Source organism: Acomys minous (assembly GCF_964271855.1).
Source record: "Acomys minous genome assembly, chromosome: 5".
Lineage (NCBI taxonomy): Eukaryota > Metazoa > Chordata > Mammalia > Rodentia > Muridae > Acomys > Acomys minous.
The window spans coordinates 51,210,352-51,235,828 of NC_140494.1; the positions used below are offsets into that span (position 1 = coordinate 51,210,352).

Consider the following 25,477-nt stretch of genomic DNA (forward strand, 5'->3'; position numbering starts at 1 on the left):
TTAGCCATGTCATGGAAATTTGATGATAAAATTATTTTGGCCCTTGAATGTTTACTCTAACCACCATATTAATTAAATTTGATTCCTCAAGGAAGACGTTTCATATTTAGACAACGCCTTTTGGTTCTTTTTAAGTAACCTGGTAAAGAATTTATTCCAGGAAACAAACAGCTAAATCAAGATCTAAGGGTCAAGATATTCATAATCATACTGTCTACAAAAAAGAAAGAAAGAAAGAAAGAAAAAGAAAAGAAAAGAAAAAAAGAAAAACTGAGGGAGATAGAAGGCTTTCCAAACTATAGAAATTGATAGAAATTATATATCACATGTTAGTATAGCTGTAGGACTGCTACTGTCGAACTGACCTGCTAAGTGGAAAAAATGAAACAGCAGTGCTCAGGAACTTAGTCTGAGAACAAGTTAAACTACCAGGAAATAAGCATATATGCTTCAGAGACCTATAGATTAACCCTACATTACCTTGAATGTAGAACAGTTTAAAATATTGCCTGTGAGGATTTATGCTATGAAAGATGAAAATTGGAGGGGGCATGAATGTATTTCTTCTCTATGGATTTATGCTTTCTTTTTCAGGGGTTTTGGAGGATGGCTCAGTGCATCAGAGCATTTAATGAGCAAGCTTGAGTAAGTGGATATGTACAGGGCAATAACTCCATGAAGATGAAAAGTGGAGGCATGTAGCCCACTGGGACATTTTGACTGCAATTATAGCTACAAGCTTGAGGAAAATCTATGTCATAGAAAAGGGTAAAGAGTAAGAGCAGGACATCCCAGATTTTGTGATGACCTCCTTGTGAGCATAGCAACATTTGCATCCAAAAATCTGCATGCACCCTTAACACACACACATAAAGTACACACACACACACACACACACACACACACACACACACACACACACACACAAACACACACACTTTTTCATGATGTTAAATTATAGGAACCAAAATAGGATGAGAGAAAAGGAAAGAAAGGACAAGGAGGGAAAGAATGGAAAGAGAATGTATGTTCTTAATTCCATTAATTTTAATTTCATGTGGATTTCACTGGGGTTATGTATCTAAGATTTTTCTACATTTTTATTTTCTGCATGGATTTCTTTGATTGCTTAAATGCTAGTGCTTAGAACTGAAAGTCTGTTCAAGTCTTAAGAATGATCAGTTCATTTAATATCATTCATATTCATTATGGAGTTTGATATTATTGAGGTAGTTTTATTCATGCTAATATCTATCTATCATCTATCTATCTACCTATCTATCTGTCTGTCTGTCCATAATTCTTTCTATCTATCTATCTATCTATCTATCTATCATCTATCTATCTATCTATCTATCTATCTATCTATCTATCTATCTATCTACCTATCTGTCTGTCTGTCTGTCCATAATTCTATCTATCTATCTATCTATCTATCTATCTTTCTATCTATCTATCTATCTAATCCCTTTACAGCCTGAACCTAGCCTCCTCCTTCTTCTCTTTACAGTCCCACCCTCATAATCCCCTCCCTCCATTTCACTCTCTCATCAGAGAAAAGGAGTATTGAAAGGGCTATGGACACATTGGAATCTCAATAAACAGAAGGACTGAATGCATCCTCTCCCACTAAGGCCTAACAAGGCAGCCCAGTCAGGGGGAAACGCTCCAGAGGCAGGCAAAATAGTAAAAGCCAACTCCTACCTCTATTTTTAGGGGACCCACACGAAGAACAAGCTGCACGTAGGGTACATCAGTGTAAGAGGCTTAGGTCCAGCCTATGCATGCTCATTGGTTGATGGTTCAGTCTCTGGGCTCATGGGCCCAGGCTAATTTACTCTGTAGGTCTTTCTGTGGTGTCTTTTACCACTCCAGATCCATCAATCCCTTTCCTCCTACTCTTCTAAAAGACTCCCTGAGCTAGGACTATTGTTTGCTGTGGGTCTCAGCATCTGTTTCCATCAGCTGCTCGATGAAGCCTTTCAGAAGAGAGTTACGCTAGGCTCCTGTTTATAAACATATCAGAGTATCATTCATGGTTTCAGAGGTTGGCTCTCCAATGGCGTGTCTCAAGTTGGGCAAGTCATTGCCTTGCTATTCCCTCAATCTCTATGTCCTCTTAATCCCTACACTTCTATTAGGCAAAAATAATTTTGGGTCAACAATTTTATGGGTTCCTCAATTGGAAGTCCCACCTGGCTACAGGTGGTGGTGACTTCAGCCTCCTTAACTCTCACAGCTTTGTGAAGTCTGGCCTATTAAAAACAAAAACAAAGATGTGATGCAATTTGCAGACTAATGGGTAGAACTCAAAAAGATCATCCTGAGTGAGGTAACCCAGACCCATAAAGACATGCATGGTATGCACTCACTTAAAAGTGGATATTAGCCATAAAATGGAGAATAGCCAGTCTACAATGCACAGACCCAAAAAAGCCAAGGGAGGATGCTTAAATATCACTCAGAAGACGAAATAAAGTAGACATCTGAAGTAGATGCAGAGAGGGAACTGGGTAGGAGATGAGATGCGGAGGATAACAGGGTGGGTTCAGGTGTGGGGAGAGCTGTTGGGGTGGAAGTTAGGACGGGAGAGAAGGCAGAAATCATTGGGGGCCATCTTTGGGACAGGGGAGGCTCCTGGGAGTCTATGAGGATGACCCTAGACGAGATTCGTGCTAATTTTTTGTAGCTTCTGCAACTTAAGCAGAATAGGGAAAATGTTTTATTAGTTTAAAATGAACCCATGGTTATGAATATATTGATATAATTATATTGCTTATCAGTTTCATCCTTTAGAGAATATTTACATAAATGAATATGCAGATATATTAATTTTCCTTTCATATTTAAATTGTCTGCAAACTTTTCTAGAGTTTTCTGAAAAACCGTGACTGAGTTCACTCATCATAACAATATAGGTTTAATTCTGACAAATAAATGAACTGTACAAAAAGACACATATATAGGCATACACACATCATAACTGCCTTATATACCGTATATACTATATGACTGTGTATATACTGTATAACTGTATGACACTAGTTGTTATCTCCTTGGAAGCACTGCATTCAGTGTTCACTAAACATAAATTTAGAATGCTTTCTTTGGCAATACATTTTGCCCAGAACCAATTTTAGGTAAAACTTTATTTGGTATTTCACAATTTAAAAGTTCATTTTTATGTTTTAAATGTAGGAAAAGGTGATTCATGATCATTCTGCTACTTATTCCTAGTTGCTTAGGCTGAATACAAATATCTCAGTTTGCCATGCAAACTGATTCTGCTTTAATTGAGAGCCAGTCTGGTCCCCTTCCTGGTTAATTTCCACGTGAGTCAAGAGACAGAGAACTGGAGAGAAGCAAAGGTTTTTATGTACACACTGACAAAGGCAAAGGAACACAGTCCGGGCACCAGTCTCTTTCCGTTTCTTTTTAAAGACATCTATTTGCATGCTACTTATTTTTTATCTTACAGTTGATAGAGCTTTAATTATGTGGCAAGCTTTCCTATCAATTCCAATTTATAGTTGTTTGAAATTCATTCCCAGGTGTCAGATTGAATCATCTGCTTCACTTTTAATGATTAGGGCACATAAATATTTCTTCCTGGTAAGTATGCACTTCCCCTGGCTGTTCTCTTAAGCACCTGCGCCTGGATGTGAGAAGATGTGCATTGTGCAAGTAAAAATCTAGAGGTGATGCTGCAAAGAGGTCCTCCAAAGAACCGAGCAACCCATGTGGTTCTATAAATGAAAGCACATCTAGATTGATACGGAAAACCTCATATATGACACCCCAATGTCATTATCAAAGATTTCAGACTGGTTTTTCAGTATTTTGCTTGATGAGAGAAATGCACTCCGCCATTCATTTAAGTAACAGGGTTTCTGTATTGCAGCATTATAGTTTCTGCAGATTGCTGTATCAAAATTAGAAATAATTGGCAGTTCAATTTAAGTAAGGGACTTTGGGGAAAGCATAGTCAGACTAACAGATGTGACAGGTGACATCCTTTCGAACAACAACAACAACAAAAAATGCCAGAAATGAACCTGTAGAGGGACAAGGGCAAATTCCTTTTTTCACGTTTTGAGCTTGGGACAAATAGCTGCTGTTTGGTTTTGTTGATAACAAGAACAACAACAACAAATGGTTGAAAAAGATAATTTTTCTTTATCCTTTGTTCTCTGCCCTTGTTGCTATCACATTTACATAAGAACTCTCTACTTTTCCAAGGTGGAGACTTTTCAAAATGCTCCATATATAGGAATCAACAAAATAATTTAACATTAGTTTAATTTTTTATTTGCTTTGTGTGTAATCTTATTGCAACATCTCAGTGCTGTGTAATAATCTCAAACAATACTTGCTTTAAGAAGAATGACACAATTATGCACGTTTATAAACCATTCCATTGTATAATGCTCAAAAGATGTTTTTTAATGAGCTTAACAGGAAGAAATTAAAAACAAGATAAAGCTCCTTGGAGGCAATGCGGAGTAGTTAAGGAAATTATGCAGTGCTAAATGGGCGTTTAGGAGAAAGCAGAGGAGACTTGAAAGTCACACTGGAGACTGACAAACTGCTAAGGCTTCGGAATTGAAGACTCTCACCAGAGGAGACAGAAAACTAAATCTGTGAGCACCGGAGACAGGATCACCAGCTTAGTTTGGGGCATTTAAGTTAAATTAGAGCAAAAAGCCACACTGGATATTTTAGTTTCCTCCCTATGCCCTTGAGGAAGGCATCACGACAAAGCTTTAGATAGACTATCATTGATCTCCGTAGTCTGTAGAGTATATCTTGACATTTCTTTGAAATTGTCTGCCAGTATATTGCATCAATACACAGAACTGCAACACATGGGCACATAAAAGTATGCAGGATTGGGAAGTTAGGATAAACGTTAAGATAGTCAGCCATGAACAGGATTTCATTGTATTTCCTGGGAGGTCCCTTTATGTCTCACCTGAAATTTAACTGTATTAAAACCTCCTTAAGAGCAGCCTAAACATATTTGTACAGCAAATACTTATCCATGTTCCAGTACTAAGAATATTGTGGAAGTTAATTTTGTAAAACAGCACAAAACAGACTCTCTGTTTTCCACTATGACGTGTAAATGCTAAGTAGGTTAGCCTACGGTAATTTCCATGGGAGTCACTAGGGTACTCCATAGAGACTTAGCTTCCATCAGTTCCATTTAAAGAAGTGTATTATTTCATTACAAATGAAAAATGGGATAATCCCACAGGTTCTGTCACCCTAAACATGTCATTTCTCTGACATCTTACATGGTCTTTATTTAAATGACACATATCTCACATTTATATATTTCTCCAGCTATTGTGTATTTACAATCAACAAAAACCTGCACCTTAAAAAAATTCAACTGGAAGTCCATCTCTCTCCCTTCCTCAACCTGCTCCTGCCTGGCTCCCTCCCTTTCTCCCCAAACAAGCTTTTCTGGTAGAAAGCTTCAAAAGCTTCAAAGTACCTATTTTATTGGTACCCATGCCTTTTATCCCTCAAATCTTTTCTTGACCTGGTTACTCACTCCTGTGAATCACACACTTAGAGAAGCTGTGATCTCACTGCCCTCCTCCCTTCAGCATTACCTCAGACACAACTAAAGCTGTGTCGAACCCTGGGGGTCCAACCAAGCCAAATTACATACCTTACACTGAACGCTACCTTTATTTATTCTGTCTTCCCTAACAACAACGGCAGAATCAATCTTTAATAGTCTCTTGCTTTTCTGCTTGGAAAATTTTGGTATATTTTAGAGGGAATTTTAAATAATTTCTTGCCTGATCCATGCATTTAAAATAAATTAGCACTTTGTGCTGTTGGCGTTAGTCAAAGAATGGCACTCATGATTTATTAACCTCCATTATGTACACATGCACATATGGGAGATGCACTTATATTTATCTATATTTTTAATTTAAATGTGTGTGACCCTTCCTGTAGGAGCCCATGGAGGCTCCTCTTGAACTAGCTCACACCTTCTTGAACTAGACTCACTGGCAGTTGTAAGCTACCATATAGTTTTAGGAACTTAAACCTGGGTCCTCTAAAAGACCTGTCAGCTCCTTAATCAGTGAGCTATCTGTCTAGCAAGAAAAGTAGTGAGGGGAATTATCCTAGGAGAAACTACATACTAAGAAAGTAAATAAATATGAGAAAGGGGAAAGACATGGCATCTGTAAGTTTACCAACATGCAAATAATTTAGAGCTGTCCCTGTGTCACATTCCAGGGTTTAGAATTGTTATAATTAATAACATTCTCTGTGTATATCTTGTCAGGCAGCTATGGGCTACACATAGGACTGTACGCCACTTTTAGTAAATCAAATGCTTTATTGGAATTATATCTTTCTAATTCTTGAACCACAAGTACATAGACAATGAGATAAAATAAACAAATATTTGAAAGCATTGTAGTGTGTACTATTCAAATCACATTCAGTGTAGCCAATACAGCTACAGTGCTTTTAGTATAGGTGTTTTTACACCTTCTAGATAATAAAAAAGAGACCTTTTTAACTTCATTTTCTTCAAGTTGGAACATTTTCCTAGGAAACAGCTGACAGTTGCTCTTGTTGAAAACTACTTGATAACTTTAAATATGCAGATCAGCCTGGGGCCAACATTACCTTGGGATTCCCATTAGAGGAGAGATTGACTCTGTTTACACTGTGAAAATCAGCACTTATTAAATCAAATCTCTCTTGTACCAGACAAGGATTATGGAGTTCTCACAGCTCGGTGACGTGCGTGCCTTAAATCCCTAAGCACATTATAGAAAAATTCCTTGAAAGACTTTTTGTCTCCTACACACTTGTGTACCTGCCAGCTCGAAAACTGTGGCAAACCCAGGAATGCTTCCATCCCTTTCGTTCTCTATCATCACAGAAACGCTACCAACAAAAGCATAAAGTTCCTTTTTCTACCAGAACGTATCAATGTTTGAAAAATCCTGAGTGCCATGTATGAAACTGACTATGTTTTTTAATAAATTAGACACAGAGTCAGGGATCGGATTAAAGGCAAAATGAACAAAAGAACTTAAAATATTTCTAATATGTCAATTTTGGTGAGACATTTAGAAGTCCCGAGTTTAATAACAAATTAAGTTTTTTTTCAATATAAATCTTATGATCTAAAAGTAGAGTCATAATTGATGTACAATTGAGTAACATTAGTTTACAAATTTCAGTTTTCAAATCATAAATGGGTGGGTAGTTACAATATCTATCTCATATAGATGTTGTAAAGAATAAATGAGTGCACTTGTAGGATTCAGTATACGCCATAATAATGCTCTCTATAATTATTTTACACTGTCATTCTTTATTAAACAAAATATATAACCCATATTTAAATTAGGAATCAATAATAGAATTAAAGTATACCACACAAGCATGCTTGCTATGAATCATTTTTAGGAGTTGAGTGGATTCAGTTACTACCAATTGCTATTGCTTTTTATAATTTTTAGATTTAGCTAGAATATAAATATAAACACATGGTTTTGAAATATTGGGAATTATTATGTTTTAAATTTATTTGCACTCCTGAAAAATTGTCTCAAAACTTTTCTAAATAAAAAATTCCCTCTTGGATATCTTGCGTAATACTCTTGAACTGACATTAATGAAATACGGGATTTCAAGTTACATTTTTACTATTCCCATTAACTCATAAGAATCTGTGGAGCACAGTGTAATTAATTCAGTCATTTGAATGCATTTATCATGGAACTGGAAGTTCACCTAATAAACATATCATTTCTCTTTAACCTGAGTTTTTTATGCAACAACAAATGTAACAAAGCAGTCTTGCAATTGTGTCATGAGTGGTCTTTGCTCTTCACAGTGCTACTTTCTTACCAAGTTTATCTAGTCTGTATTACATACATTTATATGTTAGTAGTCCCTGATTTATCAGGGCAAACAGCCTTATGCTGTGTTTCTATGTGAACATGAATGACCACAGGGTTTTATGAAGCCAGGGTTCCTAGAGTCTTGTACTCATTGTGAAAAATGTGAAAGCATCTGCTGCCTTTGTCTTCTGTCTGTATACCTGTGAGGAGAAACCTGTGGTCTTTTTAAATTATGTGGAGACATTTGCTGCACATCGAGTGAAGGGTAGTGTTGTCTATCCCAGCCTCTGATGCATTCTACCTAAATCTCATTACTGTCCTGGCATATCTAGTCCCTTCAAAAAACATATCCATGGCATAGATCATATACAACTACAAATCACTTAATAAAACTATAAGTCTCTACTACTGAACCCTCATTTCTGCTTTCAGCCTCCAGAAAATTGATTTGAGAAGATTAAAACACGGTGCTCATTCTCCAGCATTAGAGAAGAATGCTGGCATTGGTCTGACATCTATAGACTCAATAATTCTGCCTACTGACTCTAGGCTGCAAGAAAATCAATATTAAAAGATTTCCACAAAAATGATTTTGTGTTTGCTTGTTTGTTTGTTTGTTTGTTTGTTTAATTATGTTACAACCCACTTGGAGACAAATTCTTTTGTGTATTGCTTTTTTCTAGTTCCTACAATGAATAGATACCAGCAATTTAATCTACAATCTTGTTTCTTCTTAAAATTTTTGGAAAAGAAGAACCAGAGGGGCATTAGATCTGGGAGAGGGGAGAAGTTGAGAGGAACTGAGAGGAGTGGAGGGAGGAGAAATTCTTTTTGGATATATTGTGTGAGAGAAGAGTTTTTTTTTAATTTAAGAGAAAATAAAGGAAACAAGATGAGTAGGCTTGGCACAATCAAATATATACATTAGGTATTATATGTGTAGATATATAGAAATGAAACATAACTTAAGTCAAGGAACATTATTGAGTTTTCCACTAATGGAAGAATAGTTGCCCTTCAATCTTCACTAACAAGAGTGTTAACTGGTAATTATGAGGAAGATGTGTTTTTCTTGGTGTCCTAAAAGACATTGACATCACAGGGTTAATAGGTCTTTATGCATCATTTGGATAAAAGTGAATGACAGCTTTTAATCTGAGCAAGGACACACAAATAGGAGCATAAGGAAAAGTGAATGGGGATGAAAGCATGCGTGAGGAACCTGTGTTATGTTTTCATGACTGCTAAGGACTCTTATGAATTTTTGTCTTTTAGTTGTAAGGCTGTAAGAAGAAGTAATGCATATGGTCCAAAAGAAGGCAGATCATCAAATTCGATGCATTGTCAGATCCCGAAATTATGTGGTGATCGACAGAGAAATATTTTTAGATAAATGAATGTGTAATTTTGCTTGAACATACTTGTACTGTCTAATGTGAAATATTGAATTTGGTTCACAGAATTGAAAGTTTTAATCTCACTTCTATATTTAATTACAGCAACAAGGTATTATTTATATAAGTAAACATTCGTGAACACATGACCGTATCAACTACTACGAATCACTGCTGCATAGACAGTAAATTATTTAATCTTACATCATCACTCTATGAAGAATACACTACAACCCAGTGGTACTGGTACTGATGATATGAAAAATAGCGAGGTCAGTTTAATTTACCACAGTAGAAAGCTACTAAGTGAATTACGTCACTCACTCTCATGTAGGATTTGTACTTGAATTGTCTAGGAAACAAACCACTGCAAAAGTCAAGAACCCTCAAGAAACCATGGGCTGGAAATGCAGTTAGCTTAAGTTTGTTAAACGTAAGTGAAGCAAGGCTGATATGATACTTAGGGGAAAACAGTTTTACATATCTTAGCAAGGGTAATATTGGTTCATACTTTAAAGGGAATATGAGATTAAAGAAAATAACGTATTTAAAACAAACGTCTCAACATTTTAAACATGACAAATAGAAATTTTTGAAAAGGAAGTTGAGAGGGAGTGGATCTGGGGAAGAAGGAAGGTGAGAGAAAGCTGGGAAGAGTGGAGGGAGGGGAAGCTGTGAATGACATATTGTGTATGAGAGAAGAACCTATTTCCAATAAAAATGAACACTAATGTGTAGGTTTCTTGGTTTGCATTACAGTTCTTATTATACAGGGTTTGCTGTTTCCTTTTTCTCATTTTATACAATGGTGAGATAGTACAGTAGTAGTAAAATGTATACAAATATTATATGATATGACAGTCTTGAAGACTCAATGATGTGTTATATGTGGAAGTGTTTGGATACAGAACAGTACTTGCTGACTGGAGGATATCTACACAAATAATATTAGACACTAAAAATCAGTTTTCTACATCCTAGGTGTCCAACAATAACAAATAATATCCAATTTGCTATAATTGAGTGTCCATAATAGATACATTAAGAATATTCATAACATACAAGATAATCAAGGAAAACATAATCAATGAATTATATCTTAATCTATAACTTAAAATAACAAGGCAGGTTAGAAGGTATATTAAAAATCTTCAAAATCTGTTGGGCTTTACATGTAGAATTGGATGCTCAAGTCAACACATCTGCATTGCTACTAACAGTGCGGTGCCAATGTGTATTTAACCTCTGCTAAATTGCTGAATGGGGATTCTAATACTGAGCTACTATGATCCAATAAAGCAGATCAATAAGAAGGATGCTGTGGTGTCAAGAAAACTTTTCTTTAGAGAATTAAGTGTATGTAGCTCTTCCCCATTTTTATTAATATCATGACAATTAGTGTTGCCATTTTACTGTGTTATATTTTGTGTAATAAGCCTAACATGGCAATTGTTAATTTCAAGTGAATTAGGGCAAATAAATATTTATTGACTGAAGGACTTACAAGGACAACACAATGAAATAAATAAGGGTTCATTGATTATTATTAGCTTGAAATTATCTGGGTTTTCATTCAGCTAGAATCTATCAACTACTTTATTCAAAATTATAATTCATAATTACTGAGAACTTTAATACTACTCCAAATTGCCCTATGTTATTAATAAACACATCTTTTTCGGTTGGTTGATCATTTTAAATTATGAAAGATTTTAAAGATGGTTCATTTCCCTCAGTTGCATGTTCAATTTGTTTTGTTTTATATATGTGAGCTTTAGTTTGCTTCTATGCATGTGTAACGCTTACATACCTGGTGTTCTGAGAGGCTTGAAGAGGCCAGATGATGCCGTGAGACTGAAATCCTGAATTGCTGTGAGCCACCATGACAGTGCTACTAAACAAGCCTTTCTAAGAGCAACAAAGGCTCCTACTGGCTGACCCATCTCCTCAGGTCTGCATGCTCATTCTCTTGACAAAAGACTCAAGATAAAAGTTCAATAACACATGAGGAATGTGAAATATAAATTGTATGTTATATTAAACCGTGTGCCTATTGTTAATGTTTACAGAATGTTAAGAATTATTATAGACTTCATCTTCCTTGATGAATAACACACCTTATGGTGAAATATGACTACTTGAAAGTGTGTACATGGATGTCCTTATTCTTTCCATGTTAAGGGATAAAAAAAAACAACAACAAGAAGAAAAACACAATCCTTCCAAAAACTTCACTCTGATTGGCATATAAATAAAATACCTAAAAGTAATAATGTGTATGATATAGATATGCACATAAGCATATATGTATATAATACATATAATCATATGGCAAGCATGTTTATACACTTCTGATTTTATAATCCTTCCATACTCATAATTCTGAATAAATATAATGGTAATCATGCACTACTGACAAGATAATCTAGGTCAATAACACAGAAAGAATCACAATTCTTCTTAGAGAAGAGTAAAATACAGTACAATATAATTATTCTTTCCAAGTAATCATCTTTAATAAGGTTACAAATTGAAGCTGAAGAAAAAATGATCAACTTTGATGCTGATATCCAGGAATTGATGAAAATTAAGAACAGAGATTATTATAGATCATCTACATTATAGCATGTATAGACACTTACACATTCAGGCTATAGTGAATGGATTGAGAAGGTCATATTTTTAAATTGACTACATTTTATGTATATGTGAAAACAATGGTTAAAGATGAGGAGGTCTTGAACCTAAGGGCTGTTAGAAATGGCATGGGTTGGATATAGGAGTGAAATAGGGGGCAATGATGTAATTATATTTGCATTTTAAAAATTAACAACAGTAAGAAAGATTAGAGCTCACAGTAGAATGTGATTCTTTGTCCCTGATTCACTACAACTTTAAATTCTGTTTTGAAGTGGAGGACCAAATGAAAGAGAAACTGGTATGGTCCTGATAGTGCAGTAGCATCATTGTCTTCACATGTGCTGCACACATATAATATACCAGGTTTTTACAAGAAGAGAGAGTAAATAAATGTTCTATATAATCATTATTTAGTCATAAAATGATGGCCCTTAACTGATTCTTTTCAACAGAGCCAGAAATTTGGAAAATTAATTAAAGATGCATTTATCTGTTTGTGAACAATGAATATTAAATATTTTAGGATGTCTACCTCTTTGCACATGATGATAGAAAATGTAATTTCTACTACTTCCCCAAAGTTCTGACTGCATTGATGCTTATACTACGGTCATTATTATTTATGATTTATTAAATTGTACATTCAACTTTGGATGCTCCTTATTAATATGTAAAAAGAGAAAAATATCCATTATAAAATATTAGCTTTATAACATACGCATATTTCTTTTACTGTCTTAGAAATTTATTAGATAACTACTAACATGCTGTGTGTATGTGTGTTTATGAGAGAAAGAGAGAGAGGAGGGGGAAGAGAAGAAGAAGGGAGGGAGGCACAGAGGGAGGGAGAGGAAAGAGGGCTATTGAGATTCAGAGTCGCCATCTCTGTAATAAATATCATAAATTACTTAATTTTACCTTTTACTGGCAGATTGGTAGTTAGGCATCACTGTATTTTTATAAGCAAATTAGTTATTTGTTAAGTCTGTCTATACTCTAGATCTTATGCTCTACAGAATGACCATTAAAGGACACTTACTCTGGGGAAAGCGAGGTGGGTTGTCATTGACATCTGTCAGCGTGATGTTCACTGTGGTGGTTCCGGACAAACCCCCCATCTGGCCACCCATGTCTTTGGCTTGAATGACCACCTGGTATTGTTCCCTGTTCTCTCTGTTCATGTTTGGCAGAGCTGTCCTGATGATACCTTTCAGGAAATACAAATGCCTTGTCACTGTACTGTGTGGTAACTTTAAATTTAATAAAGTATCTCTCACACACACACACACACACACACACGCACCATTATAAAACTATTTTCATGCAAATCTTTAAAGTTTGTTTTCTTTGCTCTCTCCTAGTAGAGCACTGTAAACTATAGTGATCTAAACTCATATATGAACTCCAAACAGTTAAACTGCTATTAGTTTAATCATTTAATTAGTTTGAATTTTAAATATTCAATATCAGGTTCAATGTAATCTCAGTCAATGAAATGCTTCATATATAAACATGAAGAACTAATTTTAATCCTCAGCTCCCAAATCATGGCTGCAAGTTCCTGCCAACCAAGTTCAGGGAGCTGAGGCCACAGCCGGAGGGCTTCTGAGATCTACTGTCCAGGCTGCTTAGAAAAATTGTTGGGGGTTCAGGTTCAGTCAAATACATTATTTCGAAAAACAACATGGATATCTATTAAAAATTACGCTTTATGTTCCACTCTGGCATCTGTATATATCCACACAGATATGTACATGTGTTTTGACACACATGAGCACACATACATAAGAAAAATACAGAGTGGCACTGTCACTCTTCTGAGTGTGTTAATTCTTTTTATTTACTTTTGGTCTTGCATTTATACTTGCAAAAAAATCACAAAAAATGGTAACACCAACACATTGTTCCTGACCTGTTTCTGGCTCCACAGAGAAATAAGGCTGCCCTTGAAGTATGCTGTAAATGACTCTGGCACTGTTTCCGTATGAAGGGTCATCGGCATCTGTTGCTGTGACTTGCACCACAGAAGTACCTGAAGTATCCAAATTCAGCTTAGTTCTGCACAGTACCAGAAGGAGGAGCAAAAGCGCTTGTTTTCATTGAAGACTTGAGTGATTTTTTTTTTTACTTTAAAAATGACCACTTTAAGACACTGTTATGTATAGTTGAAGGACAGATACAGATAAAGATATGCACTGTTGCAAATCCATCCTAATTTCAATATAACAATTGCTATTTCAAGCGAAAGGTGTGTGTTTATGCTTAAAATGCTGCAGTGTTTCAGAACATAACAAACATGGTTCCCTTACAAATGTTGAAGCCTGATATTAAATGAATTAAATTCAAATAATAGACTTGTTTTGTGTAAAGGGCACATCTAAGTCTCAAATGGGAAGGTATATTCTTTCTCCCTCTGCACTAATTAATTCTAAAAATAATTAATATCTGCTATAGAACACAATTTTATGAATAGATTGAATTCTAAATTTAGAAACAATCCAAGATGACCCCATGTTCCCAGAGCTACTATGATCTGTCTAATAGGGTTCACGATACCTATAAGGGATTTATGCTTGGGGCCTACCCAAAGGCCTTGTGGTTTAGCAAAGTGCAATAAAAATTCTAGGAAAAAAATGAGAAATGTATGAGTTTGATAAGTTACTATTAAAATACCAAAAGTTTCTATTAAAATACTTTTATTAGTTTAGACTAATTCATACACATTTGAGAAGTTTGGTTCTCCCTTAAACCCAAATAAATCTTACTCTAAAAATGTTATCAGGCTTTCTTGATGTTTGGATATATTATCACTAACGATTTAATAAAAATAAAGTATTTATATTTTTCTCCTCAAAATATCACACTTATTAACATGAAAAATATATTTCATTTTCTTAAGCATTATAGTTTTACCATAAAAATATGTTTTGCAGTTCAATATTGTATTTTGTACCACTATATGAATATAAGGTTTCAGCGAGGTAATTTAAATATGAAAATTATTAAAGCAGTTTATATGTAAATACTATATAGCATAAGGGTCTTTCAATATTCAAGAAAATTAGAGCTAATCAAGACTTTTATTTGAATATTTCAGTAACTTAAATAAAGTCTTCTGATAGAATGTGACTAGCATACATAAGTGAAACCATGTCTGGCACTCTTGCTCTGCCATCCATGGTCTATATTGTTAATTAACTCTCTAATGTTCTATAGATGCAGTTTTTATATTAGAGAATTCACTGTGTTTTTAAAGTATAGTCCTATTGAACATGTACGAACTTTTTCTTGTTTTCTGTGAACAAAACAGTGTACAAACTATTGGAATAATTTGTTTCATTAAGTTTCATAGATAAGAGGGCATGTGTCAGTCATATGTACAAGTTATGTCACTTAGGGAACCAAATATACAGTATCTGTAAGGGGCCTAGGACCTGATACCTTGTGGACAGGAAAAAAGCAACTTTAATCTTAAGATGTTTGAATTCATAATCTTATGTACTTGCCATAAAAGCGCTTATGGCAAGTGTCATTTTAGTCTTTTCTACTGAAATTTAGAGGTAGTTTCTGGATTACCGTGGAAGTCTCTCAATGTGTTATAAAAATATGAAAATCCACAAGAAAGGTAAAATGCATTAATATCTGATTCATTGCTTCTCTCTCTCTCTCTCTCTCTCTCTATATATATATATATATATGCGCATTTTGGGTGAAAGGTAAAAAGTTAATTTAAATTAATTAAACACAACATTGACAGAATTATTTGAAATTACTTTTATACTTTCATCCATCACAAATATTGTAACTGCACTTACCTACTACAGACATTTCAGGAACACTAGCTGTATAAATTTCTTCTGGGAATGTTGGCTCATTGTCATTGATATCATGGATTTTGATCACAAATTCAGACTCTGGTTCTACTGGCCTCAGAGTTCTTCTGTTAATAGCTTGTGCACGTAGAGTATAAAAGGCCTTTTCTTCCCTATCAATTCTTCTTGTGGCATGAATATCACCTGTTTTTTCATCAATAATGAAAAGAGTACCAGCTCCGTCTCCAGATAAAATATATTTCAGTGATCCATCTCCTTTATCTTGGTCTGAATGGAGCTGGAAGAAATAAAAATGAACATATCCATGACGATGTCTAAAGATGCACAGAGGTAAAAGAATTCAGAGTTGGTCCTTCAAATCGCATAAAAAATAATGGGGTCAGTAATCTCAGTTCTATAAATCAGAGTTGAGTAAATCTATCTCACTCAAGTACCATCAAAAGCTTTTCATGTAGCATTGTGATTTTTTTTTATTCTTAAAAGAAAATACCCTCCAAAGTTAAAAGGAAGGCTCTTTTCCTGCTTGGTACATAACCAGTTTAGGAACAAATAGATCTTGACAGACATCAGCTATGAGAGTGTAAACATCCTACTTTTATTTTTTTTTTAAGATGCAATATTGCTCTCATATTACACTGGAAATTCAGTGCCTATCAACTTATTATTGGTTGTATTTCTCCTTTGTAATTAGTAGCATCTTAGGAATTGAGTCTTTCAAGAATATACTAGATTCCAAATGTAGGAATAATAAACATGTTTGGTTTTATATAAAAGATGCAACTACCCTAAAATATTTGTAGGTTTCAGAACAGAGTATGGATGTCTATGTAACACATGTACATACATACTAAACAATAAAACACATGTTCTAACACTGGATCTTAAACTATCTTTTTTTCTGAACATATTTTTATTATGTGTCTTTTTTAACATACACATTTATATTACACTTGAGTAAAATTAACTACATATAGCAGGAAGAATGAAGAGGCAATCTGGAATTATATAAATGTTATATTTGTAGTGATTTGGCCATTTGTATTTGGCAAACTTGAAGTAAACATTTTTCCTACCTTGTTGGGTCTAAATTTCTGAGTGGAGATTTATATCTATCATATCTCATCTCTGTTAATTTAAAACATCTATCTCAATCTAAAAATATCTTAACCCCTAACCTACTAAACTTAATTGAAAGACTAAACTATCTGGTCTTCAAGCCCATCAGAGACTTGAGAAGGGATAAAACTTAAATACCTGAGTGAACCCACAGTGCAGGTTAGCAGCTTCTAAAATGAAAAAAAAAAATGACTGAGACAGTTTACTGCCTGAACAGTCACCCAACACTCTCTTTAACACTGTCGCATCATCTTCAGCCTTCTGACCCAATATATCTGACAGGCATATTTGCGAGGCAGGGACTATTGAGAGCTTGCTTACACTGTCTTGATAGAGTTTGGCCATCAACTCGGCGTGCATCTAAATGTGCCCATTTTTAGGCAGAATTCTGTCTGTGGCAGAAATGAGGACATTCTGGGCAGTGGTTGGTCTGCCACGTTTTAAGCCAACTGCATACGGAGGTTCTTTGACTCTCGTTTTCTTTGAGGCAGGCTGGGTGCTGCCAGGAGTTAGCGTCTTTTGTTGTGAGAAAATCTTTAGAATAATAAAAACATCTTTAAATGCCATATTCTGTAGGTCTCTGAGGTTTTTGAAGACCCTATTTAGCTAATCTACCTCATATATCTATAGAATCATATCTATGTATTAGACCTAGAGTATATAATCTTGTGATAAAATTAGACTAGTTTTTGCCATGATCTTCAAAGGACATGGCTACAACTACCTTTCCTGTGCCTATAACAGAAGCATGTCAATCCTTGTAGAAATCTGTCATCACAGCTGAATTTGGGATCACGTGCACATATCAGCCTAGCTTGCACATTACTGAAGCTGAATTGTAGACTCAAAATTTCTACTTGAACTATTATTCAAAGGTATCCTTAAAATAAACCAGCCAGGCTTGGATATGCATGGATCAGTAAGTTCAGGCTTTGGGAGACACTGAGCTGGAAATCCTTCTAGGATTAACAACTAAACTAGGTTGCTGACTCCTGTGGAGTAATGAGTCCTAGGCATCTTCCAGATAATGTGGTAGTATCCAGTGGTACCACACTGATACAAGCTCCTTGTCATGGGATTTTTAATTTGTGAAAGAAATGTGTCCATATTAAGAACAGAAATTATGTGGAAATATTGATGATTGTGGGGTCCACTGTTTGGCTGCAGTGACATGCACAATAGGATGCACAGAACCGTCTCAAGTGGAGGAGAGTCATCAGTCTTGCAAAGCAGTGACTCTTGTGAACTGAAATAATGACCAGTCTGGCAAGTTTATGCCCACGGATGAAGTATTGCATGAATCACATGAGGGTAGCGGGCCATTTCTGATTGTATTTAAGACCAGCTAGCTCTCCACAAGGAAACAAATGTTGAGTATTGCAAATCAGGCCAAACACCCAATTATTGGGGTGCTCATAGTCCCAGGCCTGAACCTGTCATGTCATTTGCTTAATGGACACAGTATTAAACTGTCCTCTAAATTCCTGTCTCTCTGCACACAGATTAGTGAAGCTCTCAGACTTCACCTCAAAAAAATCTTTCACAGTGCATGGTGGTTAACATAACTCAACAAACTTCAGAGACTAAGTGATGGTGGAGGGCTCAGCCACAATTAAGATATTATATCACAATGTTTCCCCACAGATGAGTTGCCATCACAGAAGAAGGGTTAGGTTTCAAGATGTCAGGGAGAACCAGAGGAAAATGATGACTCCTGGAAGCAGGAAGTCGGCACTGCCGAACTCACAGCAGCTGTAGTTGACTTTGCAAAACCTGCACAAGGTCAAGCCCTCAAATATTTTACAGGGGAGTTAGAAGTAGTTCAAGAATCCCTGTTATTAACTGAGGAGCTATGAACAACTAAGGGTATGTAGGAAAGGGAGGTTAATTTCTTTAAGGGTGATGGCTTCTGGTAGGTTATGCTTACATTGCAACCATAGGACCAACAAGTTCATCTGCCTTGCCCCCAAGTCATTATAAGAACATAAAATATAATTATTATAAACACAAATAAATATATTATATATGTTATTGTATTGCTACTTATGGCAATATTTTTAAAAATTGTTTTGCTTTGTTGTAAAGGATTGTACACTCTATATATAGCTCTGTTCTCAATTTAGGACAGTCATTGCTGATATAAAGGACACACATATCTGAAATGTATGGTTACTTTAGAGATAGAAGAAGTTGAAGAATAAAACGATTTTTACTGAGTGGGTAGCTATTTAGAAACATTATGAGAGAAGTAAACTCAGGAAGTACGTTATTAAACAAGAAACTCTCAGAAGTCACATATGAGTGTGCAGTCCAAGAATCACTCTCACGAAGTCAAGAGATTGATAGTTATTAGTATCCAAAAATGTACCCGGTTGCTCAGAAACTCTCCAATTACATGCATTTGCAACTTTGTGGTCTTCTTCCCAGTGCAGCTCTCAGCATTACAGATTTCTCATTCAGTCTGAGAAGCATAACAACCCAATGCTGTTGCTGTCATCAATCACTGGGCCAGACAGCATTGCGGTTCACAAAAAATAATCTTAGTGTTATTGGCTATTCATTCAATTATTTTAATTTGAATTTTCAAAATAATCAGGTACTTTCAGAAGCAAATGAAGATTTCTGTCTATGCGCTATTGGAAGACCCAAAGGAGACACACAAAACAGATACACAGAGAAACTTGTAAACAGCTCGCACAAGTGAGTGCAGAAGAATTAACTACGTAATATCCAAGCTACCATACCAAAACTGTGCTGCATACAGTCTTGAAACTGAAGAAATTCTAGCTTTTACAAATTTTTACATTAGAAAAATGGCAGAAAACAGAGAGTAGAAAGGAGGCGCAGATATATTCAAGGCAAGAAGGTTATGATTCAAGGTGGTTCTGTTCAGTTAAGCACGCAAAAGAAAGGCTTTTCAGGTTATACATTTATACAGTGGGATTTGAATTTTTATAAAGCTGAGTTTAGAATAAAGATCACAGCTATATTTATACCTTCACTTAGACTACGAAGGAGAGTGAAAATTAAATCTTGTAATTTGGCCACATACTGTGGGAGTTTCTGTTGGATTAGGAAGTTGAACATGGTAGCAGCAAATCTAAAGGGGGAGGGCTGCAAGTCTGACTGTGGTCTTAAGAATCTGAAAATGAAAAGATGTCTACTTTGTGTGGGAGGAATATATAATTAAGAGAAGCAATTGACAGCTACATGTAGAACTTTACGTGTCTAGAACATACACAGAATACAGTTTTCTTTAGGCATCAGGTGTTACATTAGAGATGGATTGCATTTTTGTAAAGCCCTTTCTTACAGTGGTGAAGGATGAACACATTGACCACTAAAGTTGCAGTGAAGATAAAAATTTAGGTGACTAAGGCCTCGATACTAGCCTATGGTATAAAACATTATGCCAAAATCGACAGGGACTGACTACAGTATGTTGCTCCATCTGGATTTTTACTTCTCCTAAGATGTAGTTAATTAACCCATTTGTATGAAAATTAACGGGTTGCAAAGGCATCTTATATTTGGCCTATCAGTGGCAATGATTTCATTAGATTCAGAAAGAAAGAAACCAACGGAATTTAGTTTTTATCTAGACTTCCCATAATCAAGTCTTCTGTTATTATTTTTCACAGCAGTGATTTCATTATTTGTTTCCTTTGCCGCATTTTTATCAGTTATAATTTGGTGCTGAATAATTTTACATACCTGCATAAAGCATTTTGGCCACTTTCATTTCCCACCTACATTACATTTGAGTCATCCTTTTTCACCACAAATCCTCTGTCACTCTCATTTTCAAGTCTGTGGATTTTGTTTTATGACCAATTGGTTTTTTTTTTTATCCAGGACTGTCTGTTTGATAGTGGGTTTGTGGACATCCTCTGGAGCCAGTAGGCTCAGCATAAGGAACCCAACTTCTCATCACAGAGTCTATCGGTAGCCTGCAGTGTTTCAGCAAAGTGTGGGACCTCTGAGTCCCCTCTCCTTCCATGATTAATTGTTGATTGGGCCAGGCGTGTAAGGGTCCATTGTGAATAACTGATCTGCTGTGAGTTAGGGACTCAGTTGTACTGTGTCTAGAGGGTAGCACTAAGCAGCTGTCTTTATTAGTTTATTTTACTTCATGTGCATAACTTCTCTATATTCTCTCTAGTGTTGTTTCTTTCCCTTAATCTTATACCTGAGATAAAAATCCTGTATCTCACATCAATTTACTGAGATTGTACATGGTTTATTTCTTTTTAACAATTTTTTCATGGTTCTTCCATTTTTGCATATTAGGCATCGATATTTAAATTTATAGTAATAGAATCAAATAATTTATGATGCAAAGGTGTAGGGTCAATAATTTCAAAATTATTTTATGGGTTTGTATTTTTATATTTTATTATGTGAGACATAAAGTTTTCTTTACACACACACACACACACACACACACACACACACACACACACACACACATACACACAAATACACAAAGGAATAGAAAAGGAAAAAAGAAAGGAGATTATTGTGGCTTTAGCTCTGCAGTAACACCTGTTTTCCGGTGTGAAACATTTGGCCACAAATCTTTAAGAAGAATTTTATGTTAATACTGACCTTTCCTTTCCTTGAGGAAAACCTATTAAAAATTCACAACCTGCTGTGTTCCTTGTAAATTCACCAGTAGATAAAGGACATGGCAAGATACATGACAACTAATGAAAATAGGACAACTGCTTCTGTACTGCACATTTAAAAGTCATCTCTCAATTCCTTAACTTTTTAACTCAGAGAAGTTTAATTAAAATCTATTATTGTACTTGTTTATGCTGAACAGTTTTAATATTTTACAAGGCACCTTGAAATGTAGCATATTTCTGATATATTCATATAGTCATTAAGTTTGTATGAAATAAAGTTTGTAAGACAAAGGTGATTTGGTGACAGATCTTATTTCAAAACACCCTTTTCATGTAAGAGCCAGGGAGGTAAATGTTTATTACACAAGAGTTAAATTAAGGCTCATTTCTGGATAGGTAATGTGTTGCTGGAAATTGTTTTAGTTTGTTTGGTCTGCTGTAATCAAGTGTCTTGGATTGGGTTGCTGCTAAACAAAAGAAAGGTATGTGTTTCAGTTCTAAATTTGATGTGGTTGTTTGCACGACTTATAACATTGCTAAGTTTACTTCTTTAAGTATTTGGTCCTCAGCTGGTGGTTATGGAACCCCAAGGAGTGTCCAATTGCTGGAGGACTTACATCACTAGGTGCTGATGCTGTGATTTATAGTTTTACGACCGGTTCCATTTAGCTCCCTGAATTGTCATTATGTTTGAAGATGTGGTTTCTCAGTCTCCCATTCCAACTGCCACGCTTTCTCCCTACCGTGCCTTCCCTCCATTATTAATGCATTATGACCTCCATAAGACAAAATTATCTCATCATACCGATAAGTATTTTTCATCAATGTCTTACAGTAGCAATGGAAAAGTAGCTGATACTCTTGGGAAGCCAAGGACACCTGTGCCAGATTGCTGTCCATGAGGGTTTGTCTCCTTGAGCATATTTGTGTTCCCCCACTGCTTTTCCATGCTGTATGAAAAGAGAGAGGGTTTTCTTTGGGGGAACTGAAAGGGCCCCTTGACTTAATTCATGAGAGTTTGCGCTATCTTTTTAATCACTGCGACAAAGTACTTAAGATTCTTGACACTTCAAGCATTGCTAAAAAGTGCAAGTTTAAAGTTTTCTAACACTCAGGACAGAAATAAACTGTAAGCCTCTAAAAACATTAGAAATCTAGGTACATACCCCCAATGTGCGAATGGTGGGACATATTACACTGAAGAATGGCAAGGAGGTATTGGAACAGGGTAAAACTAAAAATCCAGCACAGACAATGAAATCCTGTGGCTTTGGTGAGATGTCCAGCGTTTGAAGGACACAGTGGCATGGTGTTGGTTAAACCAATCTAGTCACTAGTCCATTACTATTTTGGCCCAGCGTGCCTCTCTTTCGGCTATATTTACTTGTTGTCTTCCATTTTCTTTGGCAGACATTTTATGTACCTCACATTTCCAATGTGCTAGAGCTTCCATTCAGTCTTTGGGCTCATCCCAGCATAATGCATTACCTTCTCAGGGATTCTGAATGTGACATACACTCCCTAGCTTTCTTAGCCTTCCATTAAAGTGTGATTCTAAGGGGCTGCAAAACCACACTTTTTACATTTTGTGTTTTTCCAAGGTGAGCCGCACATTCATAGCTGCTGCCCAGCCCAGTGCAAGTTACACTCTCATGGAAAATAATTCAATCCTTTTCTGAGGTCCTTTAGGAAGAAATCATAGTGAATAGGTGTGTAGGTACAACTTTCTTCATAAACTTGTATTTGCAGTTCACTGTGGATCTCTTTATCTTTTAGATGGGAATATATTCTAATTGAGTATAGATTTTTTTCACACCATTGAGTTGCCATGAGTAGACTTAAGGCTTCACAACATTCTAAAATGGCGCTTTCCCACTTCCCACTGTACTGTTATAATTTACTTTGCTTCTACTAAAGAACCCAAATTTCCTCAGCAGCCCCATTGTTTGTTTGTTTGGTTTTTTTCTTTTTTTTCCAGTCTTGATTTTTCATGTGCTACATTAACTGGTAAGCTACATTTTGAAACTTTTGTGCTCTGCCTTTTCAATGCCATATGTTTTAATAAATGCAAATAATTATAACCATTCCACAGTCTCAGTGATAGATTATAATGAAAATAACTCCTTCTATAAAATCAGCTTCCCACAAAGCCTTAGGACTTGAATACAATGTGAGCAATTTCATTAGCACAGTGTAACCTGAATAGCCTTGGCTACTTTCCTGGAGAATATTTGTTCCATTTGAAACCCCAAGAGTAGTTTACTGTCTAAATTCTATGGTCTTTCCCCCCTAAATTCTATGGAATCACTCATTAAGCATTGTTTATAATTTTCTCAATTTGGTCTTAGCCTGCATTTCAAAAACTTTCCAAATTCATCCCTAATTTCAAAGGCTCTAAGCAGCACAGCCAGATAGTCAAAGGAGAAATTTCATCCAATAACAACACCCTAAATTAGTCAGACCTTGGAAATGTCATGAAAAAAATTCTGGCAGACCAAAAAAAAAAAAATAATAATAATAATAATAAAAGGAAGAATTAATTCTTTGCTCACCATTTTAGGGTTTTCAGTTAATCAAGTTGGCAAGGATATAGTAGAGGTATACTTTTCAACTCAGAGGACCCAATCAATTTATGCCTTCTATAAACTCCTGTAGTGAACAGGTCTCTAACTACTCCTTGCCCTCTGCTTTACACCTTTTCTGCATAAGCTGACCTATGTACATCAGTGGAAGAAACCATTCATCCTTTATGTCCAAACTCCCATGCTCTAAGTGTCTCAGCAAATATCCCAAAAATATATTTCATGTGAAACTCCCTAAGCTTCTAGACACCACTCTAATCAATACAACTGAAAATCATCAGTAAATATCACAGGTCTCTTTCATCTGTATAACCCAGTCACCTCCCCAAAACACTACCTCCTAACAATATCACTTTGGCATTCAGAAGTTAGAAATGTGTACCAGGAGGCAGGCACACACCTTTAGACTTGGGAGGAAAAGGCAGCAGGCAGATCTTTGATTTCAAGGCCAGCCCAGCCCACAGTGTGAGTTCCAGGACAGCCAAGGCTACACAAAGAAGTAATGGCTTGAAAAAACAAAAAACTAAAATTTGTAAAGGTGAATTTGAGAAGAAATACATTTTCAGAGCATAGAAAGTCTCAATTTCAGGTCACTTCTTATTTTCAAGTAACTCAAAACAAGAAAATTTTATATAAAATAACAAAATACTTAACTATACTATAGATAGAGTTTAGTTCAATATTTAAGAGATTAGAAGTAAAAGTTTGTCAAATACTTGTTAAAAATGAGAAGATATATTTAGCAATATTTCCAGTAAAAAGGGAATTCAGAATAACTAATTATACAATTTTTCCTAAAATCTTTACTATCCATAATAGTTGACAGGATTTTAGATGTTGATAATTGTATTTGACTGCAGTTCAAAGACTGAGGAAAGAAAATGAAGATCACAGTTAAATCTGTAACAGACTGACTGTTTTAAAGAATCTTGGTTAAAGAACCAAGAAAACTCTAGTAAATACTATATCAATTACAAATTTCTCTCTGTCTCTCTTTTAATGTGTGTGAATGTGTATGTGTGTACAAACACACACATACATGCATTAACCTAGAATATTAGAGACTCTTGAGCAGCTTCTCCAACATAAACCACTAATTTTATGCTCTATTTCTGTTCAAACAACTGAAATATTTTGTATTTGTTTTAAAAAAATAATCAGGATGGTGACAGATATGCCATGCTGTACAGGTGTCGACAATTTTGGCATAATGCTCTAATTGCTCCAGAAAGCAACATTGCAACATTTAAAAAATGAAAGTCAGAGAAAAGAGACAAATTTACATCCCATGAACAAATACAGATTACCTAACATCAGAACATAGTTAAAATGCATTGGAAAGACACCGAACACCAGCTCAGAGGTAAATACACAGTTAGGATTTTGTTG

General features: G+C 35.5%; 1 protein-coding gene across 2 annotated transcripts in view; it reads right to left on the reverse strand.

The window, feature by feature from the left end:
* LOC311597241 (cadherin-10) overlaps positions 1-25,477 on the reverse strand; it is a 191,299-nt gene that overhangs the window by 37,101 nt on the left and 128,721 nt on the right. For both annotated transcript variants that reach the window (XM_084781445.1, XM_084781446.1), the window contains exons 3-5: positions 15,742-16,036; positions 13,839-13,958; positions 12,966-13,133 (exon numbers count right to left, since the gene is read on the reverse strand). In XM_084781445.1, coding sequence (XP_084637571.1) covers positions 12,966-13,133; positions 13,839-13,958; positions 15,742-16,036 — 583 coding nt within the window. The remainder of the gene's footprint in view (positions 1-12,965; positions 13,134-13,838; positions 13,959-15,741; positions 16,037-25,477) is intronic.